Source organism: Tarenaya hassleriana, unplaced genomic scaffold (assembly GCF_000463585.1).
Source record: "Tarenaya hassleriana unplaced genomic scaffold, ASM46358v1 Cleome30, whole genome shotgun sequence".
NCBI lineage: Eukaryota > Viridiplantae > Streptophyta > Magnoliopsida > Brassicales > Cleomaceae > Tarenaya > Tarenaya hassleriana.
This window is the reverse complement of record NW_010966178.1, coordinates 584,648-602,528: the sequence shown is the minus strand read 5'-3', so window position 1 is coordinate 602,528 and position 17,881 is coordinate 584,648. Positions and strand designations below refer to the sequence as shown.

Below are 17,881 nucleotides of genomic sequence, written 5' to 3'. Positions count from 1 at the left end.
ATATAGGAAGTGCTTACGTATTGTTCTTTTTTTTTAATTACACATTGATTGCGTCTTTGTCGGGTTAAACATATCAAGTATGGACCCAAATGATTGGAAAATCAAATCACCGCAATTTCGACCTTTTCCTTTAACCAATCACTAAATATAACGTTTTAGGACATTAACATCGAGTAAACAGTGTATATATATTGGAATAAACACACAGAAACATCTAATAATACTTCAGTTGACTTTGTGACACACGCTTCTTACGTTTCCTCTAGTCCCGGTGAGAACATTCGAGCACGATAACTTGACAAAGGCGGAAGAAAAGGATCGGAGGAAGAGATTGGGATCGGCAGCAAATGCACGGACAAAGGGCTGCGTCCGAGGATCCGTCGCCATCTCAGTATCGACCCTGAGAGGGCCACGTCCGCCGATGGTGTTCTCGTAATAATTGGTGTCGAAGATGGTCGATGTCTGGTCGTTGAGAATAAAAGTGTATTTCGACGAAAACGGGAAACTCTGAGGGCATGCCAATCGTATAAGCTTTTCGAACTGCGGATCGATGTTGTCTTTCGCTGACTTGCTCGTGTTATTGAAACGCTGCATTGCGTTATTGCAATGCGTGACTCCTAATGTATGTGCACCTGTATCATTAATTCGATCAAATGAATCCACACCATATATTATACACAAACATATCGTTGGGTCATGATATATCTTTGATAAGATGTTTGCAAGGGAACCCATGTGAAATTTGAAACTTCGTCGTTACTAATTAATATGCCAGCCCTTCCATGATGAAGGGGAAAAGGACGTGTTTCTGCCCTTAAATAGAGGTTAATTTAGTCAAAGAGTTGAGGATTTCACGTGGGGCCGTTTTTTAAAGCAAGGGTGATATATATTTTATATACGTCCGTAATTAAGAAGGGTTTGTGCTACTTTGATGAAATTTAGATTTTGTTAATACTATATATAACAAACATATATATATATATAGTATCGGCATAATAGATAAATAAATAAAAAATACCCATAATGGCGACCGATTCTTCCACGGTCATGCCTTTGGCGCCGAAGAGACGGAGGACGGAGTCGACGTCAGCAGTGGCGGGAGGGAGGAGGGCATCTGCCACGTGGCTGCCGGGAGTGGAGACAGCATCCTTTCGTCCAAGAGGCACTGCTATGAGGGGGCCCCCCGAGAGGGCAACGGCTTCTCTGGCGGCTAAGATGATGACGTCGGCACAAGACACTTGCTTCGGGCACACCAGCTCGAGAGCCGCTTTGACAGCGCCGATCAGCTCCCTCTTCCTGATCCCGAAGTTCTTGGCCGAGTCCATCTCCGTCGGCTGGTCGACGAGGATCGACGCGTCACACCCCTGTCGCATCAGTTTGTATTTAATAAAATTAATATCATCATTATTATTATTAGTTTTATATATGGGGTCCCAATAATGGGGTAAATCACTCAAATATACCAAATGCGTGGCACTCATTTTTCGGATACACCCGCAAAATTATAACCCATTAATTTTTTTTTAAAAGACTATATTACCCTTAATGCAATTGATTCTAAAGTCGTAATTGATTCTAAATGCAGTTGCAATTGATTCTAAATACAGTTACAATTGATTCTAAATGAGGTAACAAAAAATACATCTAATTGTTTACAGGATCTTTAGTTGTTATACGGTCGTAAATACTATTTTTTTAGTCGTATATTAGTTATATAACAGTTGTAATAAAGTCGTAAAAAATATGAAAGAAATGTTATTTCAGACTTTTTAAGTCTAAAAATGGTATAGAATTGAAATTTTTTTTTTTGATTTTTTTGTAGGTGTATCGCTGAAATTTGTGCGACACATTTGGTATAGTTAAGTGATTTTCCCCCAATAATGAAGTTGACAAATATTTACAATTTTTTTTATAACCGAACATCATCTACCGAAATCCAAACTAATCTAGCATGCGGAAGTCAACCATGTGACATGTTTTCTCTCCAATTTGAAGTTCGAACTCGAGATAGGACAAACGTTTTGTATCTCTGTTTTACCGATTAAGCTATCCAAGTTGGATAAATATTTACGATCTTACATGGACTTACAATAACAGGTGTAGAAGTATACATTGCGGGATTCTCTCTTGTATAATATGCCATCTTTGATCTCCTCAAGATCATAAGCTGAAGTTGTGTACTTTTTTTTAATTATTTAAGCAATACGTCACTCACATATCTTCACGTGTAGTATTATAGCGGGTACAATGAATTCACAAACTTCAAGGTCCAATAAGTATAATGAACGAAGAATTCATATGGCCGATTCCGAAGAAATCTGGGACTAAAGCGAAGCTCAAGGTTCAAGTTTCAAGTTATAGGTATACGACGAAGGAATCAATTTCTCCGTGTACTATTACAGATGAGAGAAAAAAAACTATCGTATTCATAGAAGTGGATAACTACATATTTATATAGTAGTCGGATTAGAAAATTTAAGGGGCGTAAAACAGGCGGGCTCAACCTGTCCCACTTTGTCTCGTCCCAATATTAGATTTTTTTTAGTTCAATCCAGCTTAACCCTTTTTTTTAATTCATAAAAAAATATTTAATTCATTCCATCTCATCTTAGATCACGAATCAAACAATTCGACTCGCAAACCAAAGAAATAATTAAAACAAATAAAAATTAACTTTTAAAAACTATTTAAAAATATTATAAATACAATAAATTTTTTAAAAAATTAAATAAAAGAAGTCAAATATATGTTAGAAACATAGTTTTAATATAAAAATATTAAAATTTAAATAAAAAATATTTTTTCTGACTGGTAAGTTTATCGAACTAGCTCGCTATGAACTCAGTTCGTGGCGAATTGATTGGTTCAGTCTATTTTTTTCCGAGTTAAAATTTTTTAAATCTAACTCGAAAAAATATGGGGTGGCTCGCTAACGGAAGCCATTTGACATCCCTAAAAATTTTCGAGGTCTCCTTCGTTTGTTTTTTTAAATTAAATTTGGTAAAGTCGTATGCAAAACTAGTATATCCATGATAAAAAAAAGTTTGAATCGTACCAAACAGAGATTTCCACGTAAATAATGATAAGTATAAAATTGAATGAAACTTGAATCCCAAACCTAACGCTTCACAAGATTCTAAATCAACACATAAGATTTCCACGTGACTAGCTCAACTACATACATACATATATATATTGTTAAAAAAAAAGATGATATACATATACATACATATATATATATATATATATATATAGGGGTGGGTGGGGGAGAGAGAACCTGAACTTGGCAGTCATGGAACATGAGTCTCAACAAGGCAGGAGGGGAAGAGGGATCGAGCAGGAAAGCAGACGAAAGAGAAGCTCTCACAATGTGTTGAAGTTGAGGGCATGCCTTGTCGTAGTAGTTGTAAGATAACCCTCCGCACTTGTCAATCACGTTTCCATTACATGTTCCTAATAACAGCAAGCTCACTACAATTACGCTTGCCAATTCGCTATCTACTCCTCTTTTGTTCATCTCTCTCTCTCTCTCTCTCTCTCTCTGGTGAGGGACTTTGGATAAATGTGAGTGAGGGTTGTTTGCGGTGCATGTATTTATAGGGCAGTTGATAAGCAAGGGCCGTGACTATCATTAATAAAGCCAGCCCAATATATAAATTATTATATTTAATAACCCACTATTTAAACTATACATGAATTGGCACTATTCCACTACCTCCGGTTTGCAATTCTGGTTTGGTTTACAAAATTCTAGGATTAACCACAAAAATGTACAATTATACCAAATCCAAAGTACTAAACCGGAATATTGTTGCTGTTTCAGTTGTACTTTTTCTCTAACCTCATATTGGATGTCCGGGCTATTGTGATTGGGGATATAACTCGACATTATGTATTTTTTTCATGCTAAAATTTTTATTATTATTATTGGTGGTTAATCATATTTGAATTGTAGATGGATAACATATTTAAAATAACCTTTTTTTTTCAAATGTACATATGTATAGTTGCAGTATATGGACAGCCCTATAGAACTATACAAAAACTAACTAGTTAACCGGTTAGGCTATTGGTTGATTAACTGACTAAACCAGTGATATGGGGCAAATACAGCATCCATAATGTGAAGCGTTAGGTGGATTCTCACATTAAGTTTTTAGATACGAATTAGACGCCAAATAAATGAATGTATATATCCTTCCCTCTGTGTGTGTATGTATGTATATATACACGTGGGTATCGATTATTTTTGAAATTTATTTTATTCACTTGTGGACGCTTGCTTTTGAATTGCATATAGAATTGTGTAAGTTCATATATATATATATATATATATATAAATATATTGTAATGGTTTTTTTCTAATTGAATAAATGTGTCTGTCACAGTTTGTGGTTCTCAGATGTCAGGAACCAGGAGGATCCAACACTGACATCCTTTCCAGTTTGCACTCTTTTCATTCATTCACTCATTTGTCTTTTCTCTTCTTTCCTTTTATTAGATAGGTCTATTAACCACAGCATGAAGTTATATTTGCTTATGTAACTATAATTTTATTTAAATATAATAATTATTTATTTTTCGTCAATGATGAATTCGCTCACCTTCGGTTTCTTAGTGATATATATATATTTTTTTTAATCCCAACTACACACAAATCCGGTCGTCCATGCAAAACTCGATGATGATATATTCTAGGGTGTCAATCGGGTCGGCCCGAACCCGCATTCGGTCCAAAGGTTTTGGGTTCGGGTCGACCTAATTTTTTTCGCATATGTATAGTTAAACCCGGTCCTATATATTTCTGGTTCATATCAGGCCGGACCGATCCGTATAAATCCATTTGTAAATCTTTTTTTTTTAAATATCGGGATTTTGGATCTGTTCGACTCGATTCCGAAGCCCAATTCGAACCCGAACCGAAAGCCGATTTTTTTCAGATCGAAAAAAAACTTAGGTCCGAAGCCTATTAATTTTCGGACTGGACCGAACTGGATTTCGAACCTCGAGACCAAATTGGCACCCCTAATATTTCCTATATCCAGCGTGAATTAATTAGCAAGTTGAGTTTTTATTGGAAGAAATTGATTTCAATTAATGGGTCGGAGCGTTATGCTGTCAATGTCATGCTATTAAAAGATGATTTGGGTTTCTTGATTTCATTTTTTCTCTCTGTATTTTCCTTTAAGTGAATTTATGGGTCCCATCACATCCCAACTTCGTCATTACTAATATATATATATATATTCAAGCTACTTGGGTCGGATGAAAATGACTAATATAAGCTTATCCTTCACTTTGTGGGTCCTTTTTTTTTCTCTCATTAGAATTTGTATATCATATCGTTAATGAAATCGAGTATATAAAGGCCACGCTCTTTTATACCGAACAACCAAAGGCAACGTCGTAGGCTTCTCTAGGGTTGGGTTTTATATTCGGTTCAAGTTCGGTCAAGTAAGGGTGACTTATTTGGTTAATAACCGAATAAACGAACCGATCCAAATCGAATAACGTATAACCGTAATCAGACCGAATTAGATATAAAATCGAATGATTATGATTTTTTTAAAACAAAAAAAAACCGATATCGAACCCGAACCGAACCAAATAAAAAATGATAAAAAAATCGTAAATTTTCTTTAAAAATGAGTATTTTTATCATAACTGAACCGGATCTGAACCGGATATAACCGAACCAAAACGAATCAAATTCAATGTAAAAATCGAACGGTTATAGTTTTTCTAAAACCGAAATAACTGAACCCTAATATAACTAAACCGAACTCGAATCGAAACCCGATCAAGACACCCTACGGTCAAGAATGATTTGATTCTATAAAAATATGTACTAATCGGTTATTATATCATATTCGGTTCGATTTCAGTTTCGATTCGATTCGATTTTATTTTTTATTAAAAAATAGTTTTCTTTTTAAAAAATGGTTTCGTGTTTTTTAAAAATTCGATTCGGTTTCAAAAAAATTAAGTTTTATAAAAAAAAAAATATTAAAAAATTTTAGATTGATTCGAGAATGATACCGTATTTTTTGATTCGGTACTATACCGAAACGCGATCCCTAGGCTTTTTCACATGAATGTCCTTTTTCGTGGGTAAGTTACTTTGGGCCGCTATTGTATCGTTCTGCACTTGGGCTCATATTTATTATTGCCATTGATTTATTAAAAATGCCTACTATGATGAATGATATATACATACAGATGTTTAATTTTCATATAGAGCTTTTTTTAAGGGAAAATCCCAAAATAATACCTGAAGTTTTCAATTTTGACAAAATAAACCTAAATTTTATTTTTTATTAAATAAAACCTAAACCTGAACTTTATAATTTTTATCATTTTTAACCATGTTGCTGACGTGACATTCCGATATCGTGACATGTGGATGATGATGTGTCAAATACGGTCAAAATGTTGACTTGCCACTTAGGATGTCGGAACGCCACGTCAGCAATAGGGTTAAAAATGACAAAGATTATAAAGTTCAGGTTTATTTTTTATTGAAACATGAAGTTCAAGTTTTATTTGATAAAAAACAAAGTTCAGATTTTATTTTGTCAAAATTGAGAAGTTGATGTATTATTTTTTTATAAAAAAAACGACAAATTAAACAAATAAAATCCGTAGCCACCCAAAAAAAGGCCTAGAAAGAAAGGAAAAGAGGGTTCCAAAAAAAGAGTGAATAGATCCCCACACTAAATAAACACCCTCCATACAAAACAAACAAAACCAAAACATCCTTTAAATCGACAAAAGCCATCCCGAGAAGAAATTAAGGAAACAAACAAGAAAAAAAATGGAGGAGTTTGTGAGAGGAATGATGCTAACCCTAACCCTAACCCTAACCCTAGGCACAGCGACCATGGTGGCGGATGCGTCGGCAATGTACAACTTGAAATTCGACGCACCCCTTCTGACGGAGAAAATAGCGACGAACAGATCGATAATAGTGGACATCCAAGGCGACGGAGATTACACTTCCATTCAACAGGCCATTGACGCCGTTCCTCACGGAAACCCCGGCTGGATCATCGTTCACGTCCGCAAAGGCATCTACAGGTCACCCTTTTCTTCCCTTTTTTACGTCGTTTTTATGTTGCATGGTGTAAGTTATATTTGAATATATATACATATGCATGCGGGGATTTAAATTGGATATGGTTGGTGGGATAACAGAGAAAGGGTGCACATACCGGAGAGTAAGCCGTTCATATTCATGAGAGGCAACGGAAAAGGCAAAACAATCATTCAGTCATCGCAGAGTTCGGACGACAATGTCGAATCCGCCACCTTCAAAGTCGAAGGCAATCACTTCGTCGCCTTCGGTATCAGCATTAGGGTACGTATATTTAGTATTAGGATCACACCAAAAAAAGATTTAACGATAGAAATATGATTTATAATCGTGTTTGGGGGGGGGGTTCTTTGACAGAATGATGCGCCGATAGGGATGGCGTTCACGTCGCAGAACCAGTCAGTGGCTGCGTTTGTGGCCGCTGACAAGGTAGCGTTCTACCATTGCGCGTTTTACAGTTTGCACAACACGCTGTTTGACAACAAAGGAAGGCACTACTACTACAGTTGCTACATCCAAGGCTCCATCGACTTCATCTTCGGCCGCGCCACCTCCGTTTTCCACGTAAATAACGTCCACACTAATCTTTTCAAACTCCAAGGGAATGAATACGCACGCGTGCGAATATTTTCAATTTGAAAACCGAGCGTTAATGCATGTGTGTGTGTATATATATATAGGGCTGCGAGATATTTGTGATATCGGACAAGAGAGTGGAGCCGCACGGGTCGATAACGGCACAGAACAGGGAGACGGAGGAGGAGAAGACAGGGTTTGTGTTTGTGAAAGGGAAAGTGTACGGAATAGATTCGGTGTACTTAGGGAGAGCCAAAGGACCGTTCTCAAGGGTTGTGTTCGCCAAGACATACTTGTCAAAGACCGTGGTCCCTCGCGGCTGGACCAACTGGAGCTACAACGGCTCTACCCAGTAAGTCCATATCATCATCACTCATCATCATCATCATATGTATGTGTATATGTAACGTGGGAGCATGCATGCATGCAGGAACATGTACCATGGGGAGTACAAGTGCCATGGACCAGGCGCGGATAGCAAAGAGAGAGCTTCATGGGCCAAGCAGCTCTCAAAGTCGGAAGCTCAGCCTTTCTTGTCCATTGATTTCATTGATGGCTCCTCCTGGCTCCCTGTCTGGCTTCCCCAAAACTTCGATTAACCAATTAGTTTCCCTAACGCCACACTCTATCAAAATAGTTAATATATACATACATATATATATATATATAATATTTTTTTTCATGTTTTAATTTAAAACCTTAGGATGATGATGATGATGAGTACCTTGTGGTTTTGACACGAGAGATGCCGAACGTTGTAACTTCTTCTGATACGTAAGAGTGGTGGGAAATTTCTGATATGTTGTCTCACGCCACATAGCCAAAACACAAAAAAAAAATGATAATTTCCATTTTTGAACAATTTTAACTAGATATATAAATATATAAACGCGTTATGTGATGCATTGGAATCGATGCGAATATGTATATTCTTAGCCATATTCATCAATGAGAATTTTAGTCAGTCATTTGATGATATGCGATATATATAGATGAATACGGCTAAGAAAATGGATATGCTTACATTCTGTTTAAGTGATATATATATATATATATAAGGGTTGTAATTTATCATTATTATTATTATTCAAAGTAATTGCAAAATGATAACCATCTAACTTCGGGAAACATTAGAGACACAAGTAATTCCTTTATTCATTGGTGTGGAAAGCCTCTCTAGAAGGATACTTAGTACACAAGTAACTACTCATGCCACGTAGGATACTCAGTATCTAATAAAGGAAAGAGGTTCAAAATCCCCCGCCAGCTCCTCCTCCAGCACCGCCGCCAAATCCTCCTCCCGCTCCACCTCCTATACCTCCTCCTCCTCCGGCACCTCCGCCAAATCCACCACCGTGACCTCCTCCAGCACCTCCGCCGATACCTCCTCCGGCACCACCGCCTGCTCCACCACCAAATCCACCTCCAGCCCCTCCACCGGCACCACCGCCGATACCTCCGCCAGCACCCCCACCGGCACCACCGCCAAATTCTCCGCCAGCCCCTCCACCGGCACCACCTCCAGCTCCTCCACCGGCACCACCTCCAAATCCTCCTCCGGCACCTCCACCGGCACCCCCTCCGAATCCTCCACCGTGGCCTCCGCCTGCTCCACCACCGAATCCGCCGCCGGCACCACCTCCATGGCCTCCGCCTGCTCCACCTCCGAAACCCCCACCGGCACCTCCTCCAGCGCCACCACCGAACCCACCACCATGGCCTCCCCCAACGCCACCGCCGAATCCTCCTCCTTTCCCACCACCAAATCCGCCGCCGGCACCTCCACCACCACCAGCGCCACCGCCGAAACCACCTCCGACGCCACCCCCGCCAAAGGTTTCTTTCTCAAGTTTCCTACACTCGGCGACCCCTATGACGACCACCACAACCATCAACGCCAAAAACCCAAAACGTACGGAAACCTTCCCCATCTTTGCCAAAAAAAGTTAGAAAAAACAAGAACTTTCAAAGTTTCTCGTCGAGTATATGCTTTGAGCTCACCCTAATGAGCCTATTTATAGAGATGAGAGCATTTATGAAATATGGTTGGGAGCACCGCTCAACATGTTTCAATTTCATAATCTGTGGGGCTAAACATATTTATACCAACATATTAATTTAATGCAAAAAGGAAACTTTGTATACGCGAGTTTCATCATACATCCTCTATCATAAGAAAACTTGTGTAATTTACACATTTAATTAGTCTCTTGTATCTGTTGGTTTATGTCTTTTTTTTTTTAAATACATAGGCAGAAATCCAACACAAACGAAGAAATATATATGAATAGAAAAAAACTAACAAAAGAAACATAAAAAAATCGATAAATATCCGTTTCCACCAAAAAAAAAAAAAAACAATAACAGTTATCAGTGTCGAAGTTACATGCAAAATCATGAATACCTTACAAAATGAAAAAGAAAAAAAAAAGAAGAAGAAGAAGGAACGGTCAAAGGGAAGTGGGAACTGGGAAATATGAAGAGAGAAATTCAAAGGGAGCAGGTGAGTGGGGAGGTGAGGCTCATAAATGGGAGATAGTCTCAACTAACAGTGGATTTTTCGCCAAAATTAATGCATTACGTCCTCTATCTTTCTTTTTTGGTTCTGGTTATGAGGGGAACTCAATCGGGCGCGGTGATAAATACTCCGATTTTATGTCGATTTTATGTAATAATATATAAACCATGTAAGACAGATAAGGGATAACAGATTCGTTGGAAAATGATGTAATAATTAGGGATGGCCGTTCGGAAACGGTTTATTCGATATTATAAAATTTGTATCAAATTAGTAACATATATTATTCAGTTCGGTTCGGTATTATGACGGTTCGAGATGGTACGGTACTAATAAATAAGTACCAAATAAGAAGCAAAATAAAAACGGTTCAGAACGGTTCAGGACAGTTCATGATATATTTATAATTCATATAATATAAAAGTAAAGAGATCCAACATAATAATTTTATACAGCAAAATAAAAGTTTTGAACTTGTAAACTTGAAAAAAATGCAACATTAATCTCAATGCATTACGCAAACAAACTTTTAATATTAGTAAATATCATAATTAACTATTAATATTAAATATTTTTTAATTAAAAAAATAAAAATACCGAAATACCGTTCGGTATTTTCCGAACCGAACCGAACCGAAACCGAATTAATTGGTTCGGGACTAGATTCTCGAATCGAATTGTCCACCCCTAGTAATAATATATAAACCATGTTGTAAGACAGATAACCCATTCAAATTAAGGATGACAGATTCGTTGGAGAACGGAATCGAACCTATGATTTTGTAGAAAATCATGAACTCTTTAACCACTACACTAGATCCGAGGGATGGCCGTCTCTATCTTTTCATTACTTCCTTAATTACACCTACAATCGTTGACCCTAATCCCAGTAATATTCAATTTGTTTAAATGTCGATAGAAAAGATGTAATGATGGGTACCAACATCATTCATTGTGCACAAAGATTTATTTTATTTTATTCTTAATTATCACAATAGTAACACTCGCACGATCTGTTAATATCATAATACAGATGCCCCCAAAATTAAAAATAGCACTACAGCTACGGTTATATCATACGACGACACAAAAAATTACCGACAGCATGGCAAAACCCTCCCTCTAACTAATAAGGCAAAACCATCATCATGTCAGCGCTCGTGCTGGCGGCTGCGGACCGTTGATTAGGAGGAGGAGGGACTGCCAGCTCCATTACGATGAGGAAATAGGAACGCTCCGACTCTCTAATGTACTGGACCTCCCCCCCTCTCATCTGCTTCAGAATCTTCCTGCAAACGCTTAGACCTAGCCCTTCAGGGCTCGTCCACCTGCTTCCATGGAACATGTCTCTCACCAGCTCCGGCGGCAGTCCTTCCCCTCCGCACGCCATTCTGCATTAACATCCACGCGCTGTGAAACACGGGTCTGCGTTAAACACAAGACATTAACAAGGGGATGAGTCAACAAGTACCTGAACTCGCTACGGAGGGAGGAGGAACCGTCAGGCAAATGTTTCAGGATGGGGTTGAGATGGATCTCGACCCAGCCTTGAGAGGGGGCGTACTTGATGATACTCAGCAGAAACTCGGCCAGAACCTGTTGGATCCTCATCTGGTCTCCGTACACAGCCATCGTCTTTATCTCCTCTGGTATGTCTCTGATCAGCTGTAGCCCTCTCTCCCTCACCAGCATCATCACTTGGCTCACTACCGCGTTTATCACACTCCCCATTATGAACTCTTCTTTCTCTACCTCCACCAAACTACAGGTAAACAGCAGACGCATGCTCATCAACGTGTGAAAATGGTCATGAACGTTTCGTTTTTGTTTCAAACAAAAATCTAAACTCACCCGTCTTCAATAGTTTCGAGGTTCATATCCCCGATAATCCTAGAAATCTGCTTCTCGCAAGACACACTTGTCTCGAGGAGCTGCTTCTGATCCTCCGACAAGCCTGTGGCTTCCAACAACAAGTTTGTAAAACGCAGACCACTCAGTGGATTCTTTATTACCTGACAGATGTAAGCCAACTCTTTCGCTCTCGAGATGCACTCTGTCTCCTGCTGCCTCTGGACAGCCAGAGCCTGCTGCAACTCGGGACTTGGGATCTGCATGAAACAGAAAGCCCCAGTGATCTTCCCATCAATGCTAACTCTCTTGTTTGCCGTCAGAAGCGCTTGTACAAACTTCCCGTTACGGTCAAAGAATGGGAATGAGAACTTATCCGTCTCCTCTCCCCCAATCGCGTTGTGCAGAACGATCATGAACTTGGTCAATGTATCTGGACCCTTTAGCCGGCAACAGCTCCCAAACACTTCCCCAACAAGCATTTTCCCAATCACTTCGGCCCGGGACCAGCCCGTGAGCTTCTCCATCGCGGTGTTCCACTCCAAGCAACACGTGTTCTCATCGGCTGCAAAGATTGGCGGGATCAGAGGGTTTGGGCTGTGGACGATGGCCTTGTAGTCACCTTGTATGTGGATGAACTTGTCCATTACGATTTTCTGGCCAGTGACGTCCTGTCCTACAAAGCAGACTCCTACAATGTTGTTCAAGTAATCCTTGCTTGAGCATGCATTCACCACCACAAACACTGCCTGCCCTTCAAGTTCCCGGCTGAAAGTTTTCATTTTGATCTCCACGTTTTTATCCTCTTCACCTGCATCGTCGCAATGCAACACCAGGATCAAATCTATGGTCTATATGCAAAACAAAGAATGAGATATAATTTTTTTTTTCTTGTTTCATACATACACGTTCGGTTGTCAATAACATAAAATAGCGTACCCTGTATGTTTACACATTATATGTTATATGCACGTCTCGTAAATGTGTGCACGTATACCTACAAACATTGTTTTTTTGAACTCTGGCAAATCGAAGGAGTTAAAGAATTTACCTCTCAGAGCATGAGAAAGAAGCTTCTCTACTGTTTCTTCGTATTCTTTGTAGATCAGATCGCGGACCAGAGACTTCCCCATAGCTTCTTCAACTGAAAGCCCTGTCAATTCGGCAATCTTTCCATTCCATCCATTGATGCGTCCTTCTACATCCACAGCTAATATCGGGACGGTCGCAGTCTCGATGAGCCTAACCATCTCTCTCGCAACTGCACTGAGCTCATCCAGCCCCTGCACTGCCATGTCCCCACCTGGTTGATCAGCGCGGACCGCCACTCTAGTGTTCACAGTTTCGGATTCTTTGAAGGAGTCTCTCAGAATAAGCTGGAGAGAGTGAATTGCGTCCATTTCTGCATTTTCCCAGGGCAGACTCCGGCTCTTGACAACTTCAAGAAAAGCCTTGAATGAAGAACGCGGGTGCATCCTCTGGCTGTCGTCTTTGTCCTCGGGATGATGCTTAGCCCCTCCCCATTTGATTTCTTTGGCAGTGTGGGAGCGGAACCAGAAGAGGAAGTCCTTTCTTGTGATATAAGCAACTGCCATACCGCACACAGCATCCCCAAGAGTGGCTGCACCTGGATAACCTGCATCTGCTAAGCTATCTGTGCTTAGCCCAGTTGAATCACCATGGTTAGCAAGCAACCACTCCACTATATCTTTGATCTGAGCTTCACTTGGAGCCACACCCAATGGGTAATACCTCCCTTGGTAAAGAAATGCTGCCCCATCGCATTTCACCAAGTCCATGATACTAGGTTTTTGAGTGACAATGCCAGTCGGGGAATCACGCAGAAGCATATCGCAGAGCAATGTCTGTGTCCTAAGGACACGTTTTTCAGACATCTGCAATGCTAATTGCAGTTCCATGTTCAACTGTAAACCGAAAGCCTGCATTAGGAACTCACAGGCATACCTCAGAGGGAACGGTATGCACCGAGCCGACGTGTGGTGGCAAACCACTAAACCCCACAGTCTCATAGAGTTTCTCCCACCGGCGACACTACCAGCCTCTTCTTCATTGCCGTTTATTATGACAGCCATTGCCAATGACGCGAGCGAACCCATGTTGGCCATGTACTGAGCGTGGCAACCATGAGGAGCCCGGAGAGTCGAACCCACAAGGCACAGAGGCTGCGTCAGCCTCTCGTCTTGGATCACGCAAACCGGCGTTGCGTGGCAATCTACGATCATCCTGACCCTGTTCTGCTTGAACAAGAACCTTGACGCCTGAGGAATATCGGTCGCTGGATAATGCAGGCCGATGTAGGGCTCTAAATCAGCCCGCTTGCTCTCGGCCACGACCTCTCCGTGCTCGTCTTCGTGAAACTTGTACACCATGACACGGTCATAGCCAGTGAGGTCTCTGACGCTCTCGACAACAGTGTCGCAGAGAAGCTTAATGTCGCCTCCGGGCAGTGACTGCAACTGGGAAATAGCCCGAACCGCGAGTTTCTGCGACTGGACCGCACCAGCTATGGAAAGCGCAGGGTCCTCGGTTCTTGCGGGCTCTAAATCAATCACAATCCCCACGTCGATCCTATGAAGAATTGCGTAAAAGGGTTTCCCAGTGTTCTTAGAGTGGATCCAAACCGGGTTCAGGAGCGTGATTTCGCGGGCCACGAAGGCGCGTTCCAGGAGTACCGTGCTGGAGGGTGTGAACAGGGACCGCACGTCCGTTCCTATAGCCAGAATCTCGGGCTTCTCGATGCTGGGGACCGACTGCGGCATGAGCCCAAGCATTTCCCGCGCGTTTTCGCTGTAAGAGATGATCTTGAACGTTGACTCGTCGACGGCGATCATGCAGCCAAAGGGTTGGATGTAGCCGCCGCGTTGGATCTTCGAGAGGTAAGCGGTGATCTGCTTCTCCGGGACGGAGGAACCGTACGTCGTCGTTTTGAGGGAGCGGGAATAGTCGAAGGACTTGCCGGATTCGCCGGACTGCTCGAAGACGGCGTGAAGCCTGGCGTCTACGGTGTACTGTTGTATGGCTTTGCTCACTGACTCGGTGTTGTTCTGCGGCCTTAGGGCTCTGGTCCCAGACGACTGAGCTTGTCCACTCCGGTGGGTGTTTGAGCGCTCGACGCGGTGCTGCGACGACGCTGCTTCTCCTCCACCGCCGGAGGCCATGCCGTTGCTTCGCTGTCGCCTTGTCGTTCGGATTGAGAATTTGGCGGAGTTACCGCGAAAAGACGGAGAATTTCGCCGTTAAAGCTTGTGGGTATATGAAATCAGGAGGTATGGATGGACGAGAAGTGGTTCTCGGAGCCGAATTTTCACCTGGGCCTGGGCGGGTCTGGAAGAAGATTTTCTGAGCTACCAAACAAGGAAAAGGAAAATTCCCTGAATTTAATCGGAAAAAAGCGGGGTATTTCTGGGGGAATTATTCTCTGAATTCTGCTAAGAATTGAAACCGAGAGGCATTGAGGGACGGAATTATCAGGCGGAAGCATCCAAAGGCTGTCAAGTAGAAAATATCTGCGATTTTCTCAGGAAAGCGAGTGAGAATACAAAGGGATGAAATCTTTCTCAAGGTGGAGAGCGAAAGAATGGGGAATTTGAAATCGGGAAAGAAGTAGGAATAATCAATGGATCAAAAAGAAGGAGACTTGGCTCCTGAAGCCACCGGATGGATGAAGCAGAGGAGCGAGCAGACGAGAGAGCCAATGTCCTCTGTCCTCCTCCTCATCTCCTCTTTCGCCACTTTTATCCTCGTAACATTGGAAAATGACCCCCAAAACTTTGTATTATTATCAGATTAACCCAAAAGTGGACTCCTCCTCCGAGTGGCTGAACTCGAGATATTTTTTGTTTAACTTTAAAAAAAAAAAAAAATACTTTTTTTTTTTTTTATTATAGGGCTGTGATTTGTGAATATGTGGTCGTTTTCTGAGAGAGGAAGATCCAAAAGTTAGCCCCGAAATCACGTGGGCTTTGCTTTATTCCCGAGAGCTGTGGCCCGTGGCCAGATCCCTTGATTTAAAATTTCTAAAATAAAACCGAGTAGACACATTCATACAATATAAAGGAGAGTATATATTCATTTAGGTTTAGAAACTATAATGATAATAATATGTAGTTAACTATACTATATTTCTTCCCCTGGAAATAAAACAATTCTTTAGGTTTCCTTTACTTTTACTGTTTAGTACGATCTCATTCAAGATGAACTAAGATTAATTTGAATTTATGAAATTTAAATATACCGATGTATAATTGAATGTCATTTATGATACTTTGTGGTCTGTAAAAAACTATAATATATTTCTTTTTCTTCTTCCTTTGCTATTTGCCATTCACATAAATATGAAAATTTCAAAAAAAAAATTGATATCCAGGATGATTTCTAGATCTTCGATCCGACTACATCCACATTGATTCGGGATCAACTTTGTATATAAACCATTTTGGTCCAAAAAATACATCATTCCGACCAGTAAAATTAAATCCAAGATTTTGGAGATGATTTTATCACTTTTTAGCCGATCACTAACTGTGAATCAATCTTTGTATACGAACCATTTTGATCCAAAAATTATATTTTTTTCTACCAGTAAAATTGAATACAGGACTTTGAAGAGGCAAAATAACAAAAATAACCTTAAAAATGACAAGAGTAACATGCATAACCTTAGAATCTCTAGGGTTTCCCAAAAAACCAATATTTTTAATAAAATTACGGAAATACCAGAATAACTAGTCTGACCAAAAATTTTTGGTATGACCAGTATGACCAAATTCAAATGGTATGACCAGTTTGACTGAATTTCGATTAGTTTGACGTTACGAGAAACAATTGGTATCAGAGCAAGGTAACGATTATGGACAACGAAAAAATTGATTTTTCGAAGGGATTACCATTAATATTAACCAATGAAGATGAATGTTATCCCGGATTTCCTTATAAGGGAAAGGTGATAACAATACCTAAAAATCTTCATAATCAAAGCCGATATTATATTGGTACCATCTTTGATGATGATACTAATCATAATCTCGGAAATAAAATAAAGAAAATAGGTTTTACCCTAAATAATATTGTTGAAATGATTTCCTATGGAATCATACATCAAAATCCAGAAAATCATGAAGAAATAAAAAGAAATATTGAAAATATAAAATCAGATCTAGAAAATCAGCTACAAAAATTAATAAAAATATTTGAACAAAACCATGAAAAACAAAATGAAACTGAAAATATAAATAAAAAATTAGAAGAAATAATATATCTACAAGAAAAAAGTATTAAAGAAATAAAACAAAACTCTGAGGAATTAAAAGAATATATTAAAACAATAATAGGATGACAGAAACTATGAAAGAAACTATAGAAAAAATAATTAAAGAAACAACAGCTGAAATAAAAGAATTACTACTAAATATTAAAGAAATACTCACAACAACAAATAATTACAGTAATAATAACAGACAAATTCAAATAATAAAAGAACTTAACGAAGCTAAAGAATTAGTAAATAATATTATTACACGAAATAACGGAAAAGAAATAATGGATCCAGATAAAAATGAAAAACCAAAAATATTAGAAATAATAGAACAATTACAAGAAATAATCGAACGACTTAACCAAAATAGATATATCACTATAAAAGACTTACAAAATTATTTTAAAAAAGAAACAAAAGAATTAATTATTATCGATAAATCTAATTTTCGAATTAGATCACCACCAAAGATATAATGGAAGGACTAGATGATCAGATAGAAAGATTATCAACATTATTAGCGGCTCTTAATATACCCGAAGAAGAGCAACCTGATGAAACTGAAAAAATT

The 17,881-nt window shown here is 39.6% G+C and overlaps 4 protein-coding genes across 4 annotated transcripts; 2 read left to right on the top strand and 2 right to left on the bottom strand.

Annotated features, from left to right (window-relative positions):
* Positions 1-188: 188 nt before the first annotated feature.
* LOC104820307 (peroxidase 29) lies at positions 189-3,561 on the bottom strand. Its single transcript, XM_010550699.2, has 3 exons — positions 3,278-3,561; positions 1,019-1,364; positions 189-632 (listed from the first exon to the last, which is right to left on the bottom strand). Exons 1-3 carry the CDS (start codon positions 3,515-3,517, stop codon positions 226-228), a joined length of 993 nt encoding a protein of 330 aa, XP_010549001.1. The 5' UTR covers positions 3,518-3,561; the 3' UTR covers positions 189-225.
* A 3,187-nt stretch (positions 3,562-6,748) lies between these two features.
* Positions 6,749-8,467, top strand: LOC104820306 (probable pectinesterase 67). Its single transcript, XM_010550697.1, has 5 exons — positions 6,749-7,077; positions 7,195-7,357; positions 7,451-7,657; positions 7,774-8,021; positions 8,100-8,467. The coding sequence occupies exons 1-5, from the start codon at positions 6,815-6,817 to the stop codon at positions 8,266-8,268; spliced, it is 1,050 nt and encodes a 349-aa protein (XP_010548999.1). The 5' UTR covers positions 6,749-6,814; the 3' UTR covers positions 8,269-8,467.
* A 561-nt stretch (positions 8,468-9,028) lies between these two features.
* On the top strand, positions 9,029-9,690 carry LOC109116950 (leucine-rich repeat extensin-like protein 3; the record flags this gene model as incomplete). Its single annotated transcript, XM_019203298.1, has 1 exon — positions 9,029-9,690. A coding segment is annotated over one exon (591 nt), but the record flags the coding sequence as incomplete, so codon positions are not given.
* Positions 9,691-11,139: 1,449 nt separating this feature from the next.
* LOC104820305 (phytochrome B) lies at positions 11,140-15,783 on the bottom strand. Its single transcript, XM_010550696.2, has 4 exons — positions 13,087-15,783; positions 12,039-12,846; positions 11,659-11,949; positions 11,140-11,578 (listed from the first exon to the last, which is right to left on the bottom strand). The coding sequence occupies exons 1-4, from the start codon at positions 15,212-15,214 to the stop codon at positions 11,314-11,316; spliced, it is 3,492 nt and encodes a 1,163-aa protein (XP_010548998.1). The 5' UTR covers positions 15,215-15,783; the 3' UTR covers positions 11,140-11,313.
* Positions 15,784-17,881: the final 2,098 nt, after the last annotated feature.